This window comes from Dicentrarchus labrax, unplaced genomic scaffold, assembly GCF_905237075.1.
Source record: "Dicentrarchus labrax unplaced genomic scaffold, dlabrax2021, whole genome shotgun sequence".
Classification (NCBI taxonomy): Eukaryota; Metazoa; Chordata; class Actinopteri; family Moronidae; genus Dicentrarchus; species Dicentrarchus labrax.
In genome coordinates, this window is record NW_026136705.1 from 2619691 (window position 1) to 2644601 (window position 24911).

Sequence of the window (24911 nt, forward strand, 5' to 3'; positions counted from 1 at the left end):
AATAGTTGCAAATAAAGATGAAGAGAAAGAAATATGAAAATTGGAAGATCGGGAAGGGTGAGGTAAAAATTAAGAGAAGTGAGAAAATGATTTAGGGAAGGAAGGAAGGAAGGATGAAGGGAGGATGATCTAGGAAATAATGAAGGGATACATGCAAAGAAAGATGGGGATAAAATAAGTAATATTGAAACAAAGGATGGAAGGACACTATAAAGGAGGTAGAGAAGATTAAGAAGAGAGAAAAGGATGGTAGGAATCAATTTGAGGAAGGAAGGAGGTGAGGGAGGATGAGGTAAGGACGGATCTAGGGAAAATGTAGGAAGGTGGGAAAGATGAAGGAATGAAGGAAACTGAGGGAAAGATCTCAAGAAAGAGATAAAGAGAAAGTTAAGGAAGGATGGTAGGAATAAATGGAAGGAGGAAAGGAAAGACAGAAGGGTGAATGAAGGGTGAATCTAGGAAAAGAGGAAGAGGACAAGATTCTGGAGGAATGGTTGCACATGAAAGATGAAAAGGATTGAGAGGAGAGAAAAAGAGAAAACTCTTTAGGGAAGGATGGAAGGATGGAAGGAAAGAGGGATCTAGGAAAAGAGGAAGGGAGCAAAAGAGGGAATGGATAGATGTAAAAGAGGATGGAGGGAGAAAGACGAATGAAAACTGAGGAAAGACGAGGCCGGAACGAAGGAAGAGAGAAATGAGAGAATGGATGGTGGGAATCAATTTGAGGAAAGGAGGAAGTAAGGAGGGAATGTAGGAAGGTGGGAAAGACGAAGGAATGAAGGAAACTTATGGAGGCAGAAAGGAGAGATGGAAAGAAAAAGTAGAAAACATCAAAGAAAGGAAGGAAAGATAGATCCATAGAGGGAGAAAGAAAGGATGGAAGGTGGGAAAAGGAGGGAATAAGAGGATGAGAATGGAACGGAGGGAGCGGAGGGATTAGGAGCGTAAACAGATGGATGCATGCACGGTGGGATGGATGGAGAGAGAGGAGAGGATGGAGGGATTAGACAGGATGAGGAAGGGATGACGGACGGCCTCCAGGTGAAAGATGGAGGGATTGTCGGTGAGAAGAATAGAAGGTTTAGTTATCGGCCAGAGAGCCTCAGGAAAAAGTAGTTCCTCTAGGCGGAGGAATTAAAGGGACAGTTTTTATTTTTGTTGTAAATTAAAATGCAGCTTGTGATAATGAAGTCGACAAAATGTCTGCTGTATAAAAAAAACCTGTTCAACTAAATTCATTTTAACTCAAAATAATTGATTAAATTGATCAAATCCAACAAATTTAAAAGAAACTCAATTATTTAAGTTCAAAAAGATTCTTAAACAGCTTTTACTTTTTATTTTAGGTGACACTAACTCAAGTTACAGAAACATTCCTGATTGTTACTTTTTAATAAGTATTGTTTTCAAAGGTCAAATAAAAATGACAAATTAAAAATATTAAATTAATTAAAGCTACCTGATCGATAAGGTTTCTCTAACTTAAAACAATTGAGTTATATTTATTTACTCAACATGTTCGATATAGTTTCAGTTAGTTAAATTACAGTATCAAGTTTTAGAGTATTAATGAGCAAAAACATCCTACTAGTTCAACTTTAAATAAATTTTAAATTTTAAATAGACCTTTTTCAACAGTTACAAGTCAGTGAGCTCATAAAATACCTTTCCACCTAAACTGAATGTAGCCAAAATGTCTGCCATGAAAACAGCCTATAGAGAACCAACTAGAAGTTAAAAAAAACCACATTAAGAGACAAGCAGAGTGTTTTGTAAATAACAGTTTATTTTGAAAACCAGGTGTCAGGTTGTCTGTGTGGACACTTTAGCTGCTGCCCTGTTTGGCGGCCAGCCTCTTGTCTCTCTCCTCGGCGATGGTCAGACGGATTCCCTTTCCTCTGGGCAGGGACACCCACGGCTTGTTGCCCTGGAGACAAAGAATAAAAACATGTTCATTTGTTAATGTTGATTAAAAAAAAAAGTGGAGGGCAAACAGGTGGAGTCTGGGAAACTTGTTGCTCTTCATTAAACTGCGGTATTTCTCAATGTTTGCATGTTTAATGAATTCATTGGACGATTGTTTATCCAACAGTGCAGGAAAATCTTAATAGATTTAAACTTCACTGCAGAAAATAAACAGATAAGTTGATTCTTCAAGCATAAAAAGCCAAATATTCTGTTTTGCTTCACAAATGTAAAGAAATTGCTGCTTTTCTTTGTCACATGTGATTGTAAATTGAATGGATGTGTTTTAGTTTAGGGCTCACATTTAGATAAAACGTGGAATTTGAAGGCAGCATCTGTGGGAATGGGAATTCTTGACATTTTATACGAGCAGATTTATTGATGCAGTGCCAAATTAATCCAGAAATTAAGTTGTATTAATGCTTATATTCATACACGCGTCCATATTTATAGTTTATTTATTCAGAAAAGAGTCCAGATTGTTAAACTTTCCCTTTAAAAGATAGTTTACATTATAATTTCATTACAACAGCCATTAAAAATATAATATTTTACACTATTTAATGCTTTAAGTTCTCTTGTGGCCGACAGAAAAGTCAGTCTTACAGTATTTATTAAAAAAAAAGGAGAGAAGCTCAACACTTGATCGTGCTAACATTTATCTGGCGGCCGACACTCGAGCGTGAGGTGAAGAAAAGCGCGGGGGCCGAGGCCGTCGAATAAATGTCACGCGTGCCGCCGACAGCTGCGGTCAACGTCAGCCGCCAAATAAATGTCGAGCCGGCGGAGAAAAGAGTCTCTCCACAGGCCAGAGCCTCGTAATCACTCAATGTGTTTGATTTGATGGGACAGACGACGATTCATAAAAAGGTTTTTACACACAGTGTCGCTCGATATCTGCCTCTTTATTTCTGAGTTATGAGCCTTTGGCGAGATCAGCAGAAAAAACCTGAACCGGTAGATTCACCAATCGTGTCCAAAACCAGAGCGTCAGACTTTATTACGGACCATCAACTGTACTTAACTCCATAGCTACAACTTACTTAGTGTTCCTGAGCCAAATATAAAACACATTTTTGCCCCGAGGAAGTGCTGCTGATGCACATTGGTCTTGTTTTTAAATTTAGTAATTGATGACGCAGTGCCGTGATTTATTTTTGCCAATTCTTTCATTTTCTTAATGACGTTGGTTCACTTCCAAAAACCTCAGGAACACCTGCTCTGTGCCACATCTGTCAGACCCAAGTAGCACTTAGACTATTGTTTATTATGGTGGAGTTTGTTGGCATTTTGTAGACTTAGTCATTATTTCTAGTGTAAACACTTTAGTTTAACAACATGATTTGTATTTATTATGAAATTAGGGTTCATGAATTGATGCTTTCAGCTTTTAAATGTCATTTAATTGCATTTCTAAAGGGACTGTACATTATTCATTTAACACAAAGGCTGATATTTGATGTATTATTTTAGTTTACAGCTAGTGTCTATTTTACAATTCACTTTAACAATCTCAGGATCAACTTGTGCTTTAAAAAAAAAAGGTTTAAAAGATGAATTTCTGAAGACTTTTCTATTGAAGGAGCTCAGAACTTCTTAGAGGAATTGGTAGTGTATTTTCATGGCTGATCAAAACCAAAAAATGTCATCATTGCTCCAAAAACCACCTCAATTGAAGAGTGAATTTTCCTTTCATGCATCATAACTCCTCTGTGGAATATCTCCACGCGTTCCTCACCTTGCCAATGACGAAGATGTTGGAGAGCCTGGTGGCGAAGCTGTTGCCTGTGCTATCCTTGACGTGCACCACGTCGAAAGAGCCAGGGTGACGCTCCCTGTTGGTGATCACACCAATACGCCCCAAGTTAGCACCGCCGGTCACCATGCACAGGTTAGCTGGGAGGGAGCAGACGGAGGAAGAACTGTCACTAAAAGTATCCGAGGACATCAATAAAGCTCGCTGTACAGTTCCGGCACTGAGGGGAACCTACCAGTATCAAACTTGATGAAATCTGTAATCTTGCCGGTGTCCAGGTCGATGCGGATCGTGTCGTTGACCTTGATGAGGGGGTCTGGGTAGCGGATGGTGCGGGCGTCGTGGGTCACCAGGTGGGGGATTCCCTTGGTGCCGACCATGAGCTTCTTCACCTTGCACAGCTTGTACTGCAGAGGAAGAGGATAATGATTACCCTGAGCCACAAACAGCCCTGAGTGGAGACGGGGAACTCTGTAAAAGAACATCTGCCTACACACATCTGGTACAAATTGAAACGAGGACTACAATAGTCAGAAGATTTGAGTCTTTCATCTTGATGTCAACCGTCAGACACCGCTTTGCCAATCTGCTGTTCTAATTCTCAGTGGAGGATTTTGACCAAGGTTTTTTTTTTTTTGAGATTAAACCAGCTTGAAAGACGCCACTGATCTGAAATTTGGCGAGAGGCAAGAGCCAAATCTTTAAAGCCCTTCTTCTCACACGCAGATTACACCCATTAAATCTGCAAAGACTCAAAACTGAGCCAGTTTAACAAACCGAGCCATCTAGCAAGAACTTTTTATTGCTGAAAATAATGGCTTTAATCTGTATTATTAACCTCCAACTTTCTGTTTGCCACATATCCTTCCTGTCTTCCATTCTTGAAGTGATAGAGATTTTCCAAACATAGGCGACGGGTACTTAAGCTTTAAGACCCCTTTGCGCCCCTCTTTGCCCTGGACAAATTCAAATGATACAGGACTTGAGGCTAAGAATAGTTGTTTAAAATCCAGATTCAGTTTTTACCTTGGCCTCCTCGGCGGTGATGCGGTGGACGGTGAAACGTCCCTTCACATCGTAGATCAGACGGAAATGCTCGCCGGTCTTCTCGATGCTGATCACATCTGGATAAACACAAACAGTGAAGAGTTTTAGCGTCTAAATCAGGTTTTTATTTAGCTTTATTAAGAGTTTAACACCTTCTAGGTTTGTAAATAAAGAAATAAAGTCAGAACAAACCAAATTATGTAATTTAAGGCCTAAACATAATTAACAACGTACATATTAATTCTAAGAAGCATTTAAAAAGAGTAGCCAAGTGATAGTCTGCTACTGGCCCAGTGTGTTCAGTGTGTATGTATATAAATAGGCCCCGAGGTCCTCATGCTGCGAAGGCTTCCCTTGGATTTGGAAATTAAAACGCCACACCTCCCTATGAGACTGTTGGCCGGCGTCAAGGTGGAAATAAAACTGGACTGGGTGACAAGGTCTGAAAGAGGCGTGACTGCAAGTGAGGATGAAAACCCACCAGCTCCTCCGTTGGTCATTTTAAAAGCCTTCACTGGATATGTATTAAAGAATTATATATTTTGACATTAAAGAACATAGTAAAGCAGGAAATCCACATTTATATCAGTGGGAAGTAAAAACCTACAATACACATTAAGTCTAAACAAACAGAAAGTGTTCTGTCCTTCATATCCTCTCAAAAAGTGACAGCTCAGAGGATGAAGACTGCTCTACGGTGAAGGTGTTTTGGTGTTTTCTCGCCTAATTTCTAATTTAGCTGAGCAGGACACGCTCATGTTGCCCCATCTGTTCTGTGGTTTCGGGTAAAATGTGTTCAATTATCACTAGTCCTCCTCCAAATGGCTTCATCCCAGCACAAAAAAACAAAACACTAATCACCAAATCAAGCCGACTTAAGCAGGACTCAGTTTCCACTGAGGTATAGACTGTGTGGCCTCTACCACAGTATATTCTGAGCCTTTTGTCACCTCAATCTCACCCTGACACATCACGACTGGCTGTAATCCATCCCAGCCTTGTTCAACACGTCTTTAACAGACAAATTCAGTTACAAATCCACTGACCGACTACGTGAAAGCTTGAAGTTTCAGACAACCGAAGACACAGACTGAACCTTTTCTTTAAAATCAGACGCCTACAGTCACAGCTGACGTCTCTCCTGTGTTCAAAAACTGACAAGTTATGGTTTTCAAACTTACTGGGGAGGAGCAATTTTTAAGTTTCTACGACATGAGAAGCAACTTTTGTGACTCAAGCAACTTTTCTCTTGCTCCTACATCACTCAACCCGACCAGAAGACAAATATTAAACAAGAATTTGACAGTTAGAAACATTGAAGTGTTACAGTCGGAGCTCAGAACTTCTTAGAGGATTGGTTGCGTAGTTTCACCTCGTTGCTGATCAAAACCAAAATATTCATCATTGCTCCTTCTGCCTCCATTTAACAAACAAACAACAAGAAGCAGCAAAACACCAACCAGACTGAATTATCTCCTACTAATAGAACAAGCCATCTCATAATTAAACTCACCCATGAATCCAGCAGGATAGGTGATGTCGGTGCGGACCTTGCCGTCGATCTTGATGAACCTCTGCATGCAGATCTTCTTCACCTCGTCTCCAGTCAGGGCGTACTTGAGGCGGTTCCTCAGGAAGATGATGAGGGGCAGGCACTCCCTCAGCTTGTGGGGACCGGTGGAAGGACGAGGAGCCTGAGAGAAGAATAAGTCGTATTATTATTTACTTTTATTGATCAGAGAGAGAGAGCTAGCTGAGGGATTGATTCTTTATCTTTGAGGGATACCTGTGTACGGTCTGTTTCATTACTTATGAGCGCGTAAGACTCAGTTTAAGCCTTCACATGTGAGTACTAAACACATCAAACATCAGCATTAACAAGCCTAATATATCCCTTAAATGCATGTACATATTAATTAAAGTTTGTAGCTTATATAAACTTTAAATAACCTGCAAATTGAGCATTTAATTTCTAGATTTTTTACAAAGTTTCCAGGATTATTTTGTGATAAATGTCTCATAGCCAATCTTTAAAAGCATTAAAGTACTTAGTTTGTGTCACATTATAAAGCAAACGGGCAGTTTCTGCCCCTAATATAAAACAATACGACATTCAAGTCACAGAATTAAGCAATAATCTGAAGGATTAAACAGAAATTAAACACTTTAAGCACATTTAAATAGTTTTTAACCTAATTGCAACTCTTAATAGTAAAAATGTTAACTAAAAAGCATATAATTACTTTTTTAAACCAGGTATTAAATTAGAAACACCTAATTAGTATAAGCAAAGGTTTATTCTTTAACTAAAACGTGATTAAAGTGAATTAAAGCCCAGATAAAAGACAAATAAAACCATGTGTAACATTATAAACTAGCTTTAACACCACCCCCACCTCTTACCAGCCACTTTAAACCCCTAAAAACATCAAAAACACATTAAAAATTAACACAATTAAAGTCCCCAAACACAAAACCAGACGATAAACTAACTAAATATCACATTAAATGTTAGAAACGTGACTTACAAACACTCCGGTGAGCTTGTCCAGCATCCAGTGCTTCGGCGCTGCGACGCGCTTCAGGTGCTTCTTCGGTCCTCTTGCCTGAAGGAGAGAGCCACAAACCCGGTCAACAAACGGGACACACACCGGTCCCCACAACCAGAACCACAACCAGAACCAGAACCAGAAACACACGTGGTCTCCGCGGAGAGGGGCGCCGCTTCACAAACACACACACCCGGGTTAGAGGAGAGAGCACGCCCGGCTAACGTGGTGGAGGGATGAACGCTGGTTAGCATTGACTGCGGCCTAGTCCGGGTTAACGCTATCCCGGGTTAAGCAGACATATTTTAACGCGTGCTTTATTGAACTGTTACGTGGAGACGTGATCAATAACACAATTGATAACCCGGGGGTTGTGTAAAGACACGTGATATTTAAGAAGAGACGTTTATTTAGCGAGCTAGCAGCAAGCTAACACACACAAAAAAAAAAAACCCAAGAGTCGGATTAGGTCATTTTAAATCATCGATAAATCGCCAATAATCACTGCTATTGGCTCCGATTTACACATCGATCGTTTACGTAGACTTTGTATTTCACACTAGGGTGTACATGTGTGCGACAAAACCGCGGCGAAAAGCGATGTTTAGTGATTATCTGAGAGAGGAATCGGGAGAGAAACCAGCTCACCATGTTGGAGTCTGCGGGGAAAAGGACCTCCCGGCTTCCGGTAGTGAGTGATAAGGCCGGCTACGGCAGACGGGGAGGGACAAAACGCGCAACGTGGCCGATTTAAACGCTGTTAATTCTCAGTGTAATGTTAATATTTAATCGATTAGGCTCCTATTAAAGTACAATATTGAGGTTTTTTATACTTTATTTGAGTATTTCTACTATTTTATTACTTTTTTACTTTTATTTTACAGCTTTAGTTTCTAGTTATTAAGCAGATTTAGATTATTAGGACAAAATAAAAAAATACATAATAAAGGCCTAATGAATAAAGGTTAGTGGTCAACGTGGTTTTTAGCATTTCTTTTTTCCTGTAGTGGATAGAGACCTCCATTTGATATATACTGGGATGGAGAGGTGAAAGGACTGGAGCAGGATGTTCTGTAAACAAAATTAAATAAAACAACAACATATTAGACATCACATATTTACATATAATCAATTAGAGACTTTTTTTCCCCCCAGTATAGTATTTCATTACACCCTCGAGGTAAGCCGGCTGCCCTTGGTGGATCTCGGCTCCAACAGGATAACTTCCAAGGACTGCTGGATTGTGCTGATCATAGTTCTCTGCCCACTGTTGCTTCTCTATAATAGACAATAAAAAACATATTATACTACATTTAACCTCCATTATAAACCATTTCAAAATCATAAAACATATAGAGAAGATAATTTATACAACTTATACAGTATTCCTGTCTGCATAAGAGTCCTGTACCTGATGGATGATTCCCAAGATCCAAAGCCATTAAATTGTTAAGCCGAGTATCCTGTTTGGAGGAAAAAGACATAGTATTATTTAATAAGCATTAAAGGGGAAGCAAACATCACAAAGAAATCCTTGACAGAGAGAAAGAAGTGGTAAAGTAATGCTATCAGGCATATTATGTATTATTTTAACAGCAGCAACATTAAAGTAATCAATAATTAAAATCCAGTGTTTGATTCTGAAATTCAAGTTTTGAGGAAAATCCTTGTTCTTTGGTTAATTCATATAATATACTAATATAATGTGTTTTTACATACTAATATTTGATATTTATTATAATTGTTGAGCAGAACTACAATTTTATACATAAATATGTCCTTATATCCATAATTTATGCACACTGGGTTTGTTGGTTATTTGTATTTCTTTGCTTCTTGTGCTGCTGTAATGTTTTGTTAATGTTAAGTTTTATCTTAAATTATGACATTAGAAAAGCAAATCTGCAACACAAAGCCATACGGTGTCTTCAATGTCACCATAAATATAAAACACAGAATATTATGTGCACTATAAGCTTCAATCTACATCTAAATAAATACATATTTATATATAGTTTATATTTTATCAGCTAAAAGCATTAAGTCTTCTGCATCAGCCTGAGATAAAAGAGATAAAGTAAATGTTAGATAATAAGATAATAATGATAATAATAAACTTTATCTATACAGCACAGTTACAAAGTGTCTTTAATGGCTGGGACCATAATTAAAGACATTATAGGAGAATAAAGTCAGAATAAAGTAAGAAAAATAACATCTTATAGACTAAGTGAGGTAGAATTAAAAGAATAAAATAAACCAACAATAAAGCAGATAAAATATATTGGAAAACTAACGCCACTAAATAGTTTTAAACTTTAAAAGACACAAAAGTAAGAGCATAAAATACCCTTCGCTAATATATAATAAAACCAACAATATAATAGATAAAACATAATGGAAATTTTGATTATATTAAGATCTGTTTTATGTAAGAAGTGATTTAAAAGAGGGAGCTAAACTCTGAAGTTCTTTATTGACCATTAAAAGCTTAAAATCAATTATATAACTGGCCGGTAACCAATGAAAAGAGACTAAAATGTGGCTGATATGACATAAATATACGTGTGAAAGTGCCTTTTTAAAAAAAAAAACAACATAATGTTACATTTTACATTCATTTAATGCACGTTTATTGAAATTTAACAAAATAAGAGCGTTAAAGCTCCAGAAATATTCCCTCTGTGTAGACCCTGATGCTGCCTTCACTTGCCTCTTCAGACTGTCAGGAAATGCCAGCGTCACAGGCAGAGCTCAGTCTTGTTTATAGAGATAAAGAAATCCTCCTGGCTCTTTGACTTCCTCTGCCAAAGGATACCAACTGATGCACACATGTCTCCCTCTCTCTCTCTCCCTCTCTCTCTCTGCTTCCCCCTCCAGGCTGCAGGAATAAATCCCAAAGCTCAGAGGACAAACCTGGACTCTATTTGTACCTATAACAAACACATTTATCTCTGGCGACCTACTTTATTTTCTTATTTTCTTGAATTATAAATCTTCAGAGTGTAACCTACATTTTATTCATACCAGGGGTTTTTATTATTTTTTCCTGACCCACTTCCCTCAAAAAGGAAGTTTTTATGGGATTGAAGACAGATTTCTGGAGTCATATTACAAAAGTTTAAAGGAATAAGGAAGGGACATTTGTTTAGGCTGAGCTGTCTGAAGGCTGCAGTGTTGTTTAATACAGATGTAGAGCGTAATAAAGTCCAGCTGATGGCGGTAATGAACTGAGCCTGCGTGGTTTAAGAGGAGAAACACTCTTTTAAAAGGGACTTTTCTTACTTTGTGCACCTAAAACATTATAGTTGAGTTAGTGAAACGAGTATAAAATGAGTAAACTTTAATAGTTTTCAAATAAATATAGTTATAAAGATATATTTAGCTGGTTGTACAGATACATATAGGGATAGACAGGGGGCAGAAGGTAGAATTATATGTATATATAATCTATATATATCCGGATTTAATCACAAACAATCATACATATAAAATATTTTCTTGGAAAAACCCCTAAATTACATAAAAACACATTATTGTGGTGCATTAGTAGAGCATTAGATAGAAATATCTAAAGGTGGAATTAGAAATTTATTTCCAAATCTTCCCAAATGTGCCTTTTTAATCTAAAATATGGTCTTAACTCATTATATTTGTGAATGTTAATTTTTTAACACATTATTTTTTAAATTGATTTACATTAAAATGTTAAATTTGACCCCAAACTGAGGCAGCTGTCGCCTGGATACAGACAATGGTGTGTTCACTGATCCGTACAAAAACAGGTAATGATTTTATTATTGTTCCTTTCTAGAAACTAAACACTATTAATGTATCAGGAAGCTGTCAGTGTTACTTCCTCTTCATATAACGTAGAGCCACTGTACAGTTAATGTAACCTGCTGTGTACACTGAATACAGCTCGGTGCAAGGTTACCGTCACCACTAGATGGCAGCATTACATTAAAGCCTTTAATGAAAGTCTGACATCAGGAGAAGAATTAGATCTGATAACTTCATTGGTCAGAAAGACTGAAAGAAGTAAATCAGGTGACAGGAGACACTAATTTGGGGTAAATTATTTGTTATTATTATTTAATTTCTAATAATTTCTCAGACATTTCCTTAAAATATGTATAAATATGTATAAATATGTGTGTATTTTCTCATATAAATGTAATCTGGGATTCATTTATAGGTAGAAATGACAGTAATGGATACAAGGATACAATTTTATATCGGTAAATAAAGAATAAAGTTTTCAAATAATAAATTAATCTCAAATGACTGTTTACTTGGTTTTAAACAGAGCTGGAAAATTCCACCAGGAATCAACATCTGCTTTTAAACTCAGCACAGATAATAACACTCTCAGATGTTTCCATTATATAACTATTATCAGATCTTCCCAGACAACTTAACGGGGCCATAAAATCGTGTAAAATTAATCCTGAGATGCAGAAAACTTCAAAGCAAATATTCCATGTCGTCAACCTGTGTTACCCTCACACTCCAGCAGATGGAGATCTCGTACAAACAGACAGCACTGAACAGTTTTTTATCAGAATAACACATTTAAAAATGTTACATAAGTCCTGAATCCTCCTCATCATCATCATCATCATGCCCTTGTGTGACTCTACAGGTAACACAGGTCACATTAATGGGTTTCTGCAGGTTTCAACAGGTTAATTTAAGACAATTTTACGCCTTTGTGAAGGAAATTTAAAGTGCAAAAGATATATGCAAAGACTTTAGTCAAATAGCATTGACTTAAATCAACGTTTAAGACATTTAAAGATAGTTTAAGGCCTAAAAATTGAGATTATTTACATTATATGTTACTTAAATTACATTTTAAGACTCCTTGTGTACGTCATTATTTTACATTTTTTACCTTTACTTGTAACTATAATGTTCTATATGCGTAAAACACCTTCATTTTAAAGGAATAGATATATGCTGAATACCTAGATGACACTTTATACACTGTATTTAGTGTCTGTCTGCTGTTTTTAATGACAAACATTCACTCCAGCTCAGCTTTCGCTTTCTTTATTTACCCCCCCAAAAACTCAGAGCCGTAACAAAAATACAAGCATTTTTTTTCCAATATGATTTTCAGTCATTTACATATTCATATAGATGTACAAGTGAGAGCCGGTGAGCCAAAAAAAAAGTGCTTTAAAAAAAATCATCTTTGAATAATATTCATTTTCATCATTAAAAAAAAAACAACAACAACAAAATAAAACTTTAATCTACAGGGTTTTTTTTAAAAAAGTAAATGGAGAGAAAGAGAATAAATCAGTGCAGAGTCTGCTTCAGTTTCACAAGCAGACCTGGCAGCAGAGCAGTGGGCTGAACATTTTCATTACTGTGGAGAGGAAAACCTTGTAACGGCGACCTTTTAACAGATATATCACCACTCGTGTCGGAGGGTTTTTTCACGGGCCTTGATGTGTTGGAACATTTTTCACGACCCCGCAGCGCCCGGAGGCAACAAAGCCGAGTGTGCAACAAATCACCGCTGTCACCTGGAAACTGTAAATCCACTTCATTAGTGGTAGGAGAAAAAGAAAACCCATCTCAGCATCCAAAAGCACACACGTGTCTGTTTACATGAAGAAGGGTTGTTTGTTTTTTTTTAAATTCATGTAACTGGTGAAAAAAAACAGGGAGCAAAAAAAAAACTCATTTTTTTTGTGCAGATTAAACAAACGAGATGTGATAAGTTCATTTATGAGTTTTAGAAGTGTTGCTAGACGGATTTTGTTGCATTTAAATAAAGCCTGGCTAGCTGTTTCCACCCGTTTTCAGTCTTTGTGCTAAGCTAAGCTAACCAAGCTATAAATTAAACCTTCATGAAGGTTAAGATTTTCTGTTTTTGGCGTTTAAAGAGGTGATGGTGGTTAAATTGACCCCGTTTACATCAGTGAGGGTTAAAAAAAACCCCCAAAGATATTCAATTTACTATCATATTAGACAAATTAAAGCAGATTCCTCATATTTTACAGGCTGAAACACGCTAATTTTGGCTTTTTTTCTGTTGAAAATCTACTTTCAGACTTGTTGCTGATGAATCCAAGTTCGCAACTTCATTTGTACCTGATAAAAAATATGAGTTTAATGGAGCACTGGAACAAACCAGTCTATAAACTTATGGTACACTTTCTAAAAATGTCTGTATTAAAGTTCAGGGGATTCGCAGTTTGAGCTAAAACATGTAAAAATAAACAGAGAAATGCCCAATTTTATGATAATCTGAACTTTTTTGGCAGTGATTAAAATACACTAAAGAATACTTTGCATGAATGTAAGTTTTTGTCATTAGAAACCAAATAGCTGTGGGGGTATATTTTGGTTCAAAAGGTCTCCGCTGGGGTTAATCTGCAATATCGGGGCGTCAAGGAGAAGAGGAAATGAAAGCCCCTCAGACGGTTCAAACATCTCAACCAGGAAACTTCTCTGGGGATGGGGGGGGGCTCTACACACCATAAAATAACATGAGCTGGGATTAAGGCCTGGACCACAAAAACACAACACACACACACACACATACACAAAAGGACTTTAAAAACAATGTCGAGCAGATGGAAACAAACATGAGGCTGTCTTCGATCTGAGGAATGTTATTTTGACCCACATAGACGGAGGAAGAATCAACTCGTCTGTTGTCTGTTGGATTTTGGAAGCGATGAGAAGCATCTTTATTTCTCTCGCTCCACGCTAACGTCAATAAAGTGGTTGTGTTACGAAGGGAGGGAGGGAGGGAGGTGGAAATATTCCCCGGCAAATCCCCCCCCTTTTTTATGTCAAATTACTCCTTCATCGGGTTTTCATTTAGCTTCTCGCATTTCATTAAAGAAAGGAGAGGAAAATTGGTGCTGTAACCGAGACCCTAAATGAACAAAAACAACTGGTATTAGCTGGAGTGTGTGTAGGAAAATAAGGCGAGTTTAGGTGTGTGTGTGTGTGTGTGTGTGTGTGTGTGTGTGTGCGCTGTTGCGGGACTGAACTGTTGTGTCTGTGTAAGCTGACCTGTCTATATCTAAATTAATTAACGAGGGCCCGGCTGTGTTCCTCATCCTCCTCCGCCACCAGTGCTCCTCATGTGGACGGATTACCTGCTTGACCCCTCAACACATTTTACGTTTTTCAGACATATTCTTTCTTTCACACACACACACACACACACACACACACACACACATTAACAACCCAAATACCCTGTGAAGTCTGTATGTGTGTGTGTAACTGAACAAGTGCCCGTTTCATGGCTCCCATTTCCCAGCTGTAATACCATCCCGATGCCCCTGTGTGTGTGGGTTTATTTCGGTTTCCTTTGTACGCCTGCACAGGTTGGTTTCAGTGTGTTTGTTTGGACGTGAAAGCACATACAGGTGAGTTGTTAAGTCTTTGTGTGCATATATATATATAAGTATATATATATATATGCACGTACAGGTGTGTTATTTCTAGTGTGTGTGGTCCACAATGCCCAGATGACAGATACACCAGGCTGAGGCGAAAGGCCTTTGTTCCTGCCGCACAGTTCAAGACTCCCTTCCCGTCTCTTCTTACCACAACAGATATCAGGTCAAAAACACCTGGTCAATAATATTAATAATATTCCATTCACAGTCACAGAGATAGTGAGAATTTTGTGAATTAAACCACGAGTCAATACCTCCACGGTAACAGCGTCTGGCAGCATCGTGGTGGTCCCAATAGAGGATATGCAAATAAAGGGGGATATAAAACTGGGTTGCAACAGCAAGGCAATAAAAAGATTGTTAGTTAATGTCGCTGTTGCTTTAGAGTTTGCTCAGTTGCTCAGAGAAAAAACCTTAGTATGGAGTTTAAACTGCTATTTTCAAGGTCAATAATTAAACTTTTAAACATATTTAGCCTAAAAAGATTGAGCTTCATTGTTTTTCTATGTTTTTGGGATTGTTCATTATCTGTTCCCTCATTAAAATGTGAATTTATCACATCATCTGATATCATTGTTTCACGCAACTTCTATATACTGAAACCCTTCTTCAGTTTCACAATCCCATCTCAAGGTCCACTTCCATTTAGCGTTTTCCAGAGCCTTCAAACGTATCACATGGTCCAGCAGTAGATGGATTTGATACGCGAGGCTTAGCGGCTGTTATGACATAATCCAACACCTGTAGGACTTCTCATCCGTGTTAGCATAAAAGTTCAGGGGTATGATACAGCCGAGAGCTCCGGAAAACAAAGATAAAGTTGAGCTTGAGTGGATATAGTTTTTGTCAAATCATTTCAAATTGATGAATTCAAATAAATTTTCACTTGGGATGTGGACAAACTAAAACAACAATAATATTTCTGATTCTGCTGTTTAACAAATAACTGAAGCTCAAGAGCCATGTTGTCTCGGCCTTCACTGAAGCAGCAAGAACAAACAGAAGCTGGTAGTTAACACTAACATGTTAGTCGCAAGCAGAAGCTGCTATGAATAGATGTCAACTGAAAGGCTTTAGTTCACTTTGGTCTGATTCCAATCATCCTAAAGCCTGCACCGGTGTGGACCATCATCTGGACACGCTGAAACCAAACCACAGTGTGTGTTTAGCTCAAAGGCAGCTCCTTCTGCAAGGTGTTCAAACAGTAGCCTCAAACACACAAAAAAACAGACAATGGTTTCTTATCAAGGCCGCGGAAATGTGCGGCGATAATACGGTCTGCTGTTTGGACATAAACATCAAAGTGGTGAAGCAGGAAAAACAAAAAGCGGAGAGAGAGGGCGGGTCACGTGTGAATTTGAGTCCACACAATGTTGACAAGACCTTGTAATCCTCAATGTAGGAGGAAGTGCTATCATCAAGGATCATTGACACCAGTTGGACCACCTAGGGGGGGGGTCAGCGTTTCTTACACTGTAAAGGCCGAAAAAAACAAAACACCTACATGTAGCGGCGACTCACATGACCAACAAGGCCTCGTTCTTTATAATGAGGCTGTGCTCCAGAGCAAGAAACAATTTACTCCATTCAGGTCCCATGCTCCGAAAGATTCCTCATCCCTTGATCTAATTCATTATGTTCAGAAAAGTAGAACTGATTATAGATGCGCTACAGAAGCGCTCCTTGTCCAGAAGTCCTGATGGATATCAGCCACTGTCTTAAATAACATGTTCTACGAATACGACTGGTTGAACTTAATTCAAACCAAAAAAGAAAGAAAAGAAGGAAAAAGAAGTACATTGAGATAACCAGTTCTCAGACAGTCGGTTGCTTTGTGAAGCCGAGAGACAGGAGTCTTGTTCCCGTGAGACCAGAGTCTAATATTGTCCTTTAAGGAAACAGGAAACATAGTGTTTGTCGTCCTTTACATAATCTCCCATAAAGTTTCCCATTTATTCATTTTCCTTCGATGGAGAGAGAGAGAGAGAGAGAGAGAGAGAGAGAGAAGGAAAAGTCCAACAGGTGTGTCGTCTTTAAGGTTTGGTTTAGGCCAGAATCGTCCTCCAACCTGTCACCACAATCACCTTGTTTTCATTAAAGCGAAGCGCGATAGAAACTCCTTGTTTCTGTTCACTGCTTCGCTTAGAATGAATAAAAATCAGGTTGGTTTTCAACCGATTAGAACCAGTTTGTCTCTTCTGCAAAAACACAACTCCATTAAAACAAAGAGGGGAAAAAACAATCAAAAGCAAGCTGTCTTTGTCCTTTTATCCATCTGTTTGTGGCCTTAAAGTGTCTGAAAACATGTCTTTCTCTTCATCAGTGTCTCTTCTGTTTCCTCATTTTATCAACCAAGAAACGGAGGAAACAGAAAATCTCTCTTTGTCAATCAATTCTGCTGCAGTTCGATAATATTTTCTGTTTTTATTTTGAAGGTCAGCATCCGGCCGGTACGTCTGACATGAAGTCGAACTCGTTCTGACCCAACCAGAGCTCGGGCAGCTCGTTGGCTCGGTCCAAACCGAGCTCCACCACCAGCGACATGAGAACCTCCTCGTCCACGGGGTCAAAGTCGATAATTCCACCTGCACTGGAGCTTTGGTTCCCCATGCTGATGCCAACGCTCATACCACCTCCTCCGAGGCCTCCAGAAGGCCCAAGAAGTTGGTTTCCGGTGCCCAGAGGCGAGGCACCGAAGCCCCTTTGCGCGCCGCTGGGCGCCTGGTGTCCGGCAGAGGCGCCGGCAAGGTTCTGGTAGTGCGAGTTGAGCTTCTGCAGCTGCATGCTGGCGATGAGGTGCGGCCCCGTCTGGAGGCAGAAGGGCTGAGGTTTGGAGAGCGGGGCCGACGACAGCGATGACCCGGGCGAGGAGGCGGCGCCGGCGGACGGGGAGAACGGCGTGGCGGAGGTTTTGGACGACGGGTAGTGGAGCAGGGAGCTGAGAGGAGAGGAGGAGGAGGAGAGGTCCTTCATCGCAGCGTGGGCGTTGCCAGGGAACAGCAGTGAGGTCATCACCAGGAAAACCCAGAGCCTGCAGGTAGAAACAGAACGTTAGCTAAGATAGCCTGGATATCGGTAAGGACTTCACAATAAGACGTAATACACAGTGTCACACATACAATTCACACCTCTTTATGTGACAGATAGTGTAAAGCTTCAATTAAAAGCAGGTCTCCTTTAATAGCCTGGTGCGGCTGCAGGTTTTCACAAATAAAAGCAGGTCTCAATTAGAGGCCTGGTCTTGATTTTAAGAGAAGTTCTTTGGATGTATGAAACCTCTTAAAGCTCGAGCAAGTTCGCCTGCACAAATATAAATGTTGTTTTAGTAATAGTAAGTAATATCTACACTGGTTTAAATTAACTATTAACGATAGGATTTCCGCTGAGCAAGAGTTTTGTGAGAAGGACTTAAAGGCCTGTCCCAAATAAAGGCAGGTAGAGTTCAGTGATTGAAGTAAATAAAAGCATGAGCTATTAAGTTTTACAGTAATCACAGTAAAAAAACAAACACACACACAATTTAAACCAGAAGCTTAAAGAACACTGGAAATCCCAGCAAAAAGATTGTAATTTATTTTGAAAATCTATATGTAATTTCAGTATTTGGATAAACTCTTTAAAAGAAATTATTCTTTGGGAAACATCACTTTCTTGCCAAGAGTTGGATGAGAAGATTGACAACACTCTTATGCCCATTTCCTAAATATGAAAGTTGAGTCGGCGGGTGATTAGCTTAGCTTCGTCCCAAAGTTTAAAAAAAAACTGTCAACCAGAAAATAAATGAATTGTAAAAGAAAAAGAGAGAGCTAGCTGCTTCCCTCTGCTTCCAGTCTTTATGCTAAGCTAGGCTAATCATCTGATTGCAGATCTAATGATCCAACTCTTGGCAAGAAAGTGAAATAGTTCCAGAAAAATACTGTATACTGCAGCTCCAGCTAGAAACCTCACACACAGCGAATCCATTAATGAATCAGATTTTTGGGGGGTTTTTTTGTTTGCACCTGTCGTTATGGCAACAGCAGTGATACAGGAGCCACACGAGGAGTTACTGCGAGTGTAATATTTGTTTAATATCTCCGTTGTTTGGTTGCAGGGGACTTTCCTGCCGATCTGCGTACAGGTTGCTGGGTTACATCGAAATTGTCCGGACTTGATCAAAGAATCTTTCACAATAAAAGCATTTTTTTTACAGGACAGAACACGACAGACAGAATGATAGAGGCTCTACACCTGGAGGAGGAACGCTTATTCACTCTATTGCACTTTTGTTATGAAGCAACATCAAGGAGGCGATGAGCTTAGCTTAACATAAAGAGTGGAAACAGCAAGCCACAGATACTTAGCATATAAGGACGTGGTGAATGGATAAACTCTCTACTACAAAATGTTTTGAGATAAAAAGACAAAAGATAACCGCTAACGATTTAAAACACAAAGCAGTTCCTTTTGTCCACGTCTCTAAGTAATTTCCCAAACAACAACAACAACTCTCTCCAGGATAAAAACACAGATTACAGCCTGCGAGTGACTTTGATGACTAAATAGAGGACGACAAATAACTTAAGTGCTCATTTTAATAGCGTTTCCCGACACAACACGTGGGGGCGCCCAAAACAACAATGGCGTTGTTGACATAAGAGCGGCGTTACTCGTGCTCTTATGACCCGGTAAAGAAGTCAGATCCGTCTGGAAAACCACACAACGAAGCCGACCCTGGTGCCCGGACGGGCCCGCGTGACTCGGTGCGTTCAGGGACCGATGTCTGCTTTTCCTCTTGACCTTATTGAGCAGCAAATTAACCATGAAAAGGCTACGGGGGGAGGAGGAGGAGGGGGAGGAAGAGGAGGAGGAGGCCTGTGGGTACCAACGGGGTTAGTGAGTGTTTATAGGTCTGTGTATATGTGTGTGTGTGTGTGTGTGTGTGTGTGTGTGTGTGTGTGTGTGTGTGTGTGTTCACAACGCAACGGAGCCTTTGAGGATCTTAAAGAGTGATTGGGTCACATGACAGGATAAATACATATGGGCCCTGAGAACAGAGCATATGTCTGACTGTGTGTGTGTGTGTGTGTGTGTGTGTGTGTGAGTGTGTGTGTGTGTGTGTGTGTGTGTGTGTGTGTGTGTGTGTGTGAATGGAAGAAAATGTGTGTGTTACGTAAAGTGTGACACACTGAGAAAATGTCATCGAGATGTGTGAGGAGGTTTTAAAAAAGGGCAAGTGAAACTCAGTGTGTCTGTGTGTGTGTGTGTGTGTGTGTGTGTGTGCGTGTGTGTGTTTGAACTGTGTTGTAATATAAACCAGCTCTGGGACTTTAACATGAGCCTCTATAGGAGTCACACACACACACACACACACACACACACACACATCATGCGGCTATCCTTTGAGTAAGTTAATCGCCTAATAATATGTGCTGATACTCTGCCCCCCCCCCTCACCCCTCACCCACTACCTCTCTCTCTCTCTCTCTCTCTCTCTCTCTCTCTCTCTCTTATCACACACTCCCCCTCCTCCCAGCGCTGGCTCTTATTTAGCGAGGACATAATTGCTACAGGCAGGCATGCAGCTGCACTCGACTGATAGAGTTAACACACACACAAAGATACCAAACAGCTGTCAGTGGCAGGTCTGTGTGTGTGTGTGTGTGTGTGTGTGTGTGTGTGTGTGTGTGTGTGGTGTGTGTTCATTATTCATTGACTGATTACTGTCAGGACCAGGCTGCACATGGTGTCTCCGCTCAACAGCTTTCAAGCACATTGAGTCCAGGGACACACAAACAAATTAAAACAACTGAACAGATGAGAAAACAGCTTTTTAAGACGATTTTAATTCCTAATAAAGTTAAATATAAACATACTTAATATGAGAGTAGAGTACTAATTAGGATGCATCCATTATTGAGTCGCATATGGACACTTTAATGCACAAATTTAAAGCTCCCCTCCAGACATTTAGGAGGATCTACTGGCAGTAATGGAACATAATATTCATATATATATGTATGTTTTTATTAGCGTATAATCACCTTAATATAGGAATCTTCTCATTCCCAGGTCGTCTGATACAGACGCGAGCAGTATTCAGTTAGTAGCAATCTGACACTTCACCGCTAGATACAGCTAAATCCTGCACGCTGGTCCTTTAAGTGACAGTTATGAGGCAGTGAGGTGACTCCCCCCAGACCAAGAGTGCACTGATCAGAGGAAGCATGTGTTATATATCGCCGTCGTCTACCTGTAGTAAACAAATCCGGCTGCAGATTTTAAAGGTATGGATTCACAGCATCTTTAAAACCACTCAGACTGCACGACTGACCTCTTCTAATCTGTGTGTGTTCGCTGGAACGAGCATCATCGATCAGACTGTTTCTGATTTAAATCACAATTTAGCCAATTTTGGACGATTTCATTAAGTCAAAGTTATTGGACAGCTGCTTGTATTTAGAGGAGATTTAACATTTAAGAACGTTGGCTTCTTTTGTTCAATGAAACAAAGGATTTTTGGAGAAAAAGACTCTGAAAATGCATAATTTAGCTTTATGAACCGCTAAATTCCCGACTTCTGGTGGATATTAAGAGCTTACGAAGAGGTGACAGTCATGTTTCTTTAGTTGTATTGTTGAGAAACTATGAATGATTGGTGAGTATTCATCAGTGGACCTCAGGGTACTGATATCACATGTGTGTCAGCTTTTAAAAGGTTTGTTTTTCATGTAGCGATGGGAGAGATTTTAAGGTTTTTTTAAAGAGGAAATGTCATGATTGTGCAATACTGTGCATCATTGAGGAGATTTCAGGTTGATGAAAACAACACATCCTAAACTTAGAAACCTTTCCAAAGGAACCTCGAACTGATCAAATCAGGTTAGTCTCATTGTTTTTATCCCCCCCCAAAAAAAACAAAATGTTCCAATTTTTTAGTTTTAACTGAGTAAATCTGACATTTTTTAAGCACTCAGGAGACACGAACACGCCTGAAGGAGGTCAAGAAGTGATGGATGTGTGTGTTGTTTTTTCTCACATAACAGCTTTTCTTTTGGCTTCAGTCTCTCTCTCTCTCTCTCTCTCTCTCTCTCTCTCTCGCGCTCATAATAACACAAACCTGCAGCCTCCTGTTTTTGTCTGAAAATGAGGATGGATTAGAGTCCAAAGAAATGTACAAACTCCTTCGCTGCAGGGAAGCAGAAGGACAGTTCAGCGGAGGAGTTAAGGAAGGATGCTGTGTGTGTGTGTGTGTGTGTGTGTGTGTGTGTGTGTGTGTGTGAAACTGCTGGACGAGAGCCAGTGTGTGTGTTTTTATTCACAGCTGACCTCGACTCGATTGTGTTCTTCCACCACACTTTTCTTTTTTTTTTTTTTTTTTATGAGGTTGTGAAATCGGCCCTGGCTTAAGTTTCCCCCCGTAAATGATTTCATTAGCGGTCTCGGCTGCTGTCTTGGCCGCGGACCGGTCTGCATTTATTTTAATTATCAGCAATGAAAGTCCTGCTCTCACTGCCAGATTAGTAGCTCTTAAAGGGGGAAAAAACACAAAATATTCACACCTAGTGTCCGTGTGCTGCAGCTGATCATTGTTATTGTATTGATTAATCAGTTAATCTACAGAAAACAGTGAAAATTGCAGCAAATATTCACATTTAAAAGGCTGGAATGGCAATTTTTGGGGGCTTTTTTGCTTTAAAAACGACTTCATTGATTGATTATCAATACAGCTGCCAGTTATTTGTCTGTCAGATTGGAGTAATCAAGCAATTCACTCATTGTTTCAGCACTAAATATGACAGTGAGAGAGGTTTAAAACTGTATGAAGAAGCCAAAAACGGATTTACACACATATTTTAGGTGAAACCATCGATTTATTAATTGATTAAGTGATCTGTCAACCAAACATTCTCAGATTAAAAGTGAGGTTTTGCTGCTTTTTTCTGTTTATGTCATTGTAAATTTGGCATCTTGGACTATTAATCAGAAGAAACAAGCAACATTTAGGCTTTTTTAAACATGTTCTGACATTTATTTGACAAACAATAACAGATTAACTGATAAATAAACTAATTAAAAGCCAATTATTCGTCTGTACATTTGAGTGATCAAGCAATCACCTAATTGGTTCAGCACTAAATACTGTAGGAACATTACAGTTAATGCTTATAAGTTTATAAGAGGTTTAAAAATGCATTAAACTCACTATATAGAACATATTTACACACATATTGTAGGTGAAACCATCAATTATTAGTCATTTATCAAGCAGAAATACCAAAGATTCTCAGGTTAAAGCTTGTTAAATGTGAGGATTTTGTGCTTTTTACTGTTTTATATCATCGTAAATCAGACGAAACACGCGATTCAGAGGCTTTTTTCTATATATTTTCACATTTAATAAAAAAAATAACTTAATTAATTGAAGTTGCAGCCTTCTGTAAACCCTCTACGGTGAACATAAAAGTACAATAAAGTCTCTAAACTCACTGTGTGAATATGGTTTCTACACGAATATGCAGGATAAAGTTAATTATTGAACTTGAAAACATCTTGTTGCAGTTCTGGAGCTTTCTATCATGAGCTTCTTCACTTCTCAGCCAACAAACATGAATAAAACTCTCAAAATAACAGAAGACTGGAAGCTCAGGAGGAGCTGTGCTAGATGGACCTTGTTGTTAGTTAATGTCAGAAAACAGCCTCAACTGATCAAAATCGATCAATACAAACACACTATACTGCAGTGGTAGGTGTATAATATAATATATATATATCTATAACAACATTATAGGAGTCTTACTGCAGTTTGTCAACATAGGGCAGCACACACACACACACACACACACACACACACACACACACACACACCAACAACAGAGGTTTCAATTACACAATTAAAGCGTGACGAGCAAATTGAAACGTCAGTCTGTCTCTTTCAAGCACACACACACACACGCACACACACACACACACACACACACACACACACACACACACACACACACACACACACACACACAACCATATGCTGTCCCAGCGTGACGCGTTCACCACTCGCTTTAATTGGCTCTAACTTCCCACCCAACACTGAACACTGTCACTGAAAACCAAAAATTAAAATGAAAAATCAGATTTATGTTCAGAGTTTTTACTCTTTGCAAGTTTTGGATGTAAAAAAAACCAAACATTTTAATTGATTTAAAGGTGGATTGAAGCGAGATGCACATTGAAACCGACTTTAAATAAAGCAAAACTGGTTGTATTCTCAGAAACAAATAGACTTTTACTCCATTAAACACTAATTTCCACCAGTTTTACACCTTCTGCAATAATATCTGCCAATCTGCGATTCAGATAACATCAAACCAAAGAGAGAAACAGCAGCTTTTAACATCAGAAAACTTCAGTCTGAGGCTGAAACTTATTTAAAATGTTAAGCAAACAGTTAAAAACTGAGAGGAAAACTTTGAGCAGACACCAGTGACAACAGCTCCTGTCACACACCGACAGACCTGAACCCGGAGGAAGTGACAGAAAGGGACCAACCTGTGAGAGTCCTGCAGCACAAAAACTCCAACGACCAGGTCCGGAGAGTCCTCAGGGTTCAGTTCGTGCAGGGTAAAGCCGGCGGAGGGGAGGCTGGAGCCCGCAGGGATACACACACTGACTGCAGAGACTCCGGAGGGTCTGTCAGCTCCTCAATGAGCTTGTTACTGAATAGAAAGCATTTTGTTCCTCGCTCCCTCTTCACTGACCAGCCCGGTCTGTGTGTGTGTGTGTGTGTGTGTCCGGGCAGGCTGCCATCCCAAAACCAGGAACTGGACTTCCAAAGGATCCGATTGCATGCGAGGGATCTGATTGGTTGAGGCAAACACAGGTGGGCGGAGCTTAATAGACTGGGATTATGCATTTCCATGCAGTTTAAATACAGTTTAACTCTTTTTTTGAGATATTTTTGGGGCTTTTTATGCTTTTATTTTGATAGGACAGGTGAAGCTAGACAGGAAAAGGGGCAGAAAGAGAGAGAAACATGCAGCAAAGGGGCAGCAGGTAGTTTAAAGTTATTTTAAATGAAAAACATGCTTTTTTTTTATGTGTCATATAATTTAACTTTAAGTCCCAAAAAGTAAAAGTAATCATTATGCAGAATATCCTGTTTCAGATTTACATCACTATCAC

General features: G+C 39.3%; 2 protein-coding genes and 2 non-coding genes across 4 annotated transcripts; all 4 read right to left on the minus strand.

The window, feature by feature from the left end:
• Nucleotides 1-1766: 1766 nt before the first annotated feature.
• On the minus strand, nt 1767-8047 carry rps4x (ribosomal protein S4 X-linked). The gene is made up of 7 exons (XM_051400500.1): nt 7966-8047; nt 7297-7374; nt 6282-6462; nt 4748-4845; nt 3957-4128; nt 3704-3861; nt 1767-1927 (listed from the first exon to the last, which is right to left on the minus strand). Exons 1-7 carry the CDS (start codon nt 7966-7968, stop codon nt 1826-1828), a joined length of 792 nt encoding a protein of 263 aa, XP_051256460.1. The 5' UTR covers nt 7969-8047; the 3' UTR covers nt 1767-1825.
• On the minus strand, nt 3548-3620 carry LOC127364764 (small nucleolar RNA SNORD61). The gene has a single exon (XR_007885072.1). It is a non-coding gene; the product is annotated as a small nucleolar RNA SNORD61 (small nucleolar RNA).
• LOC127364751 (small nucleolar RNA SNORD61) lies at nt 6101-6176 on the minus strand. Its single transcript, XR_007885059.1, has one exon. It is a non-coding gene; the product is annotated as a small nucleolar RNA SNORD61 (small nucleolar RNA).
• A 4309-nt stretch (nt 8048-12356) lies between the features above and the next one.
• Nucleotides 12357-24422, minus strand: cited1 (Cbp/p300-interacting transactivator, with Glu/Asp-rich carboxy-terminal domain, 1). The gene is made up of 2 exons (XM_051400507.1): nt 24279-24422; nt 12357-17784 (listed from the first exon to the last, which is right to left on the minus strand). Exon 2 carries the CDS (start codon nt 17763-17765, stop codon nt 17190-17192), a length of 576 nt encoding a protein of 191 aa, XP_051256467.1. The 5' UTR covers nt 17766-17784; nt 24279-24422; the 3' UTR covers nt 12357-17189.
• Between the last annotated feature and the right edge of the window lie 489 nt (nt 24423-24911).

Excerpts from the sequence above, each read along its gene's own strand:
- rps4x (XM_051400500.1), bottom strand. Across the intron at positions 6,463-7,296 it reads ACAAGCTCACCGGAGTGTTT|GCTCCTCGTCCTTCCACCGG; the intron begins GTAAGTCACGTT and ends TTCTTCTCTCAG. Across the intron at positions 4,846-6,281 it reads CTATCCTGCTGGATTCATGG|ATGTGATCAGCATCGAGAAG; the intron begins GTGAGTTTAATT and ends GTGTTTATCCAG.
- cited1 (XM_051400507.1), bottom strand. The coding sequence starts at position 17,765 with ATGACCTCACTGCTGTTCCCTGGCAACGCCCACGCTGCGATGAAGGAC.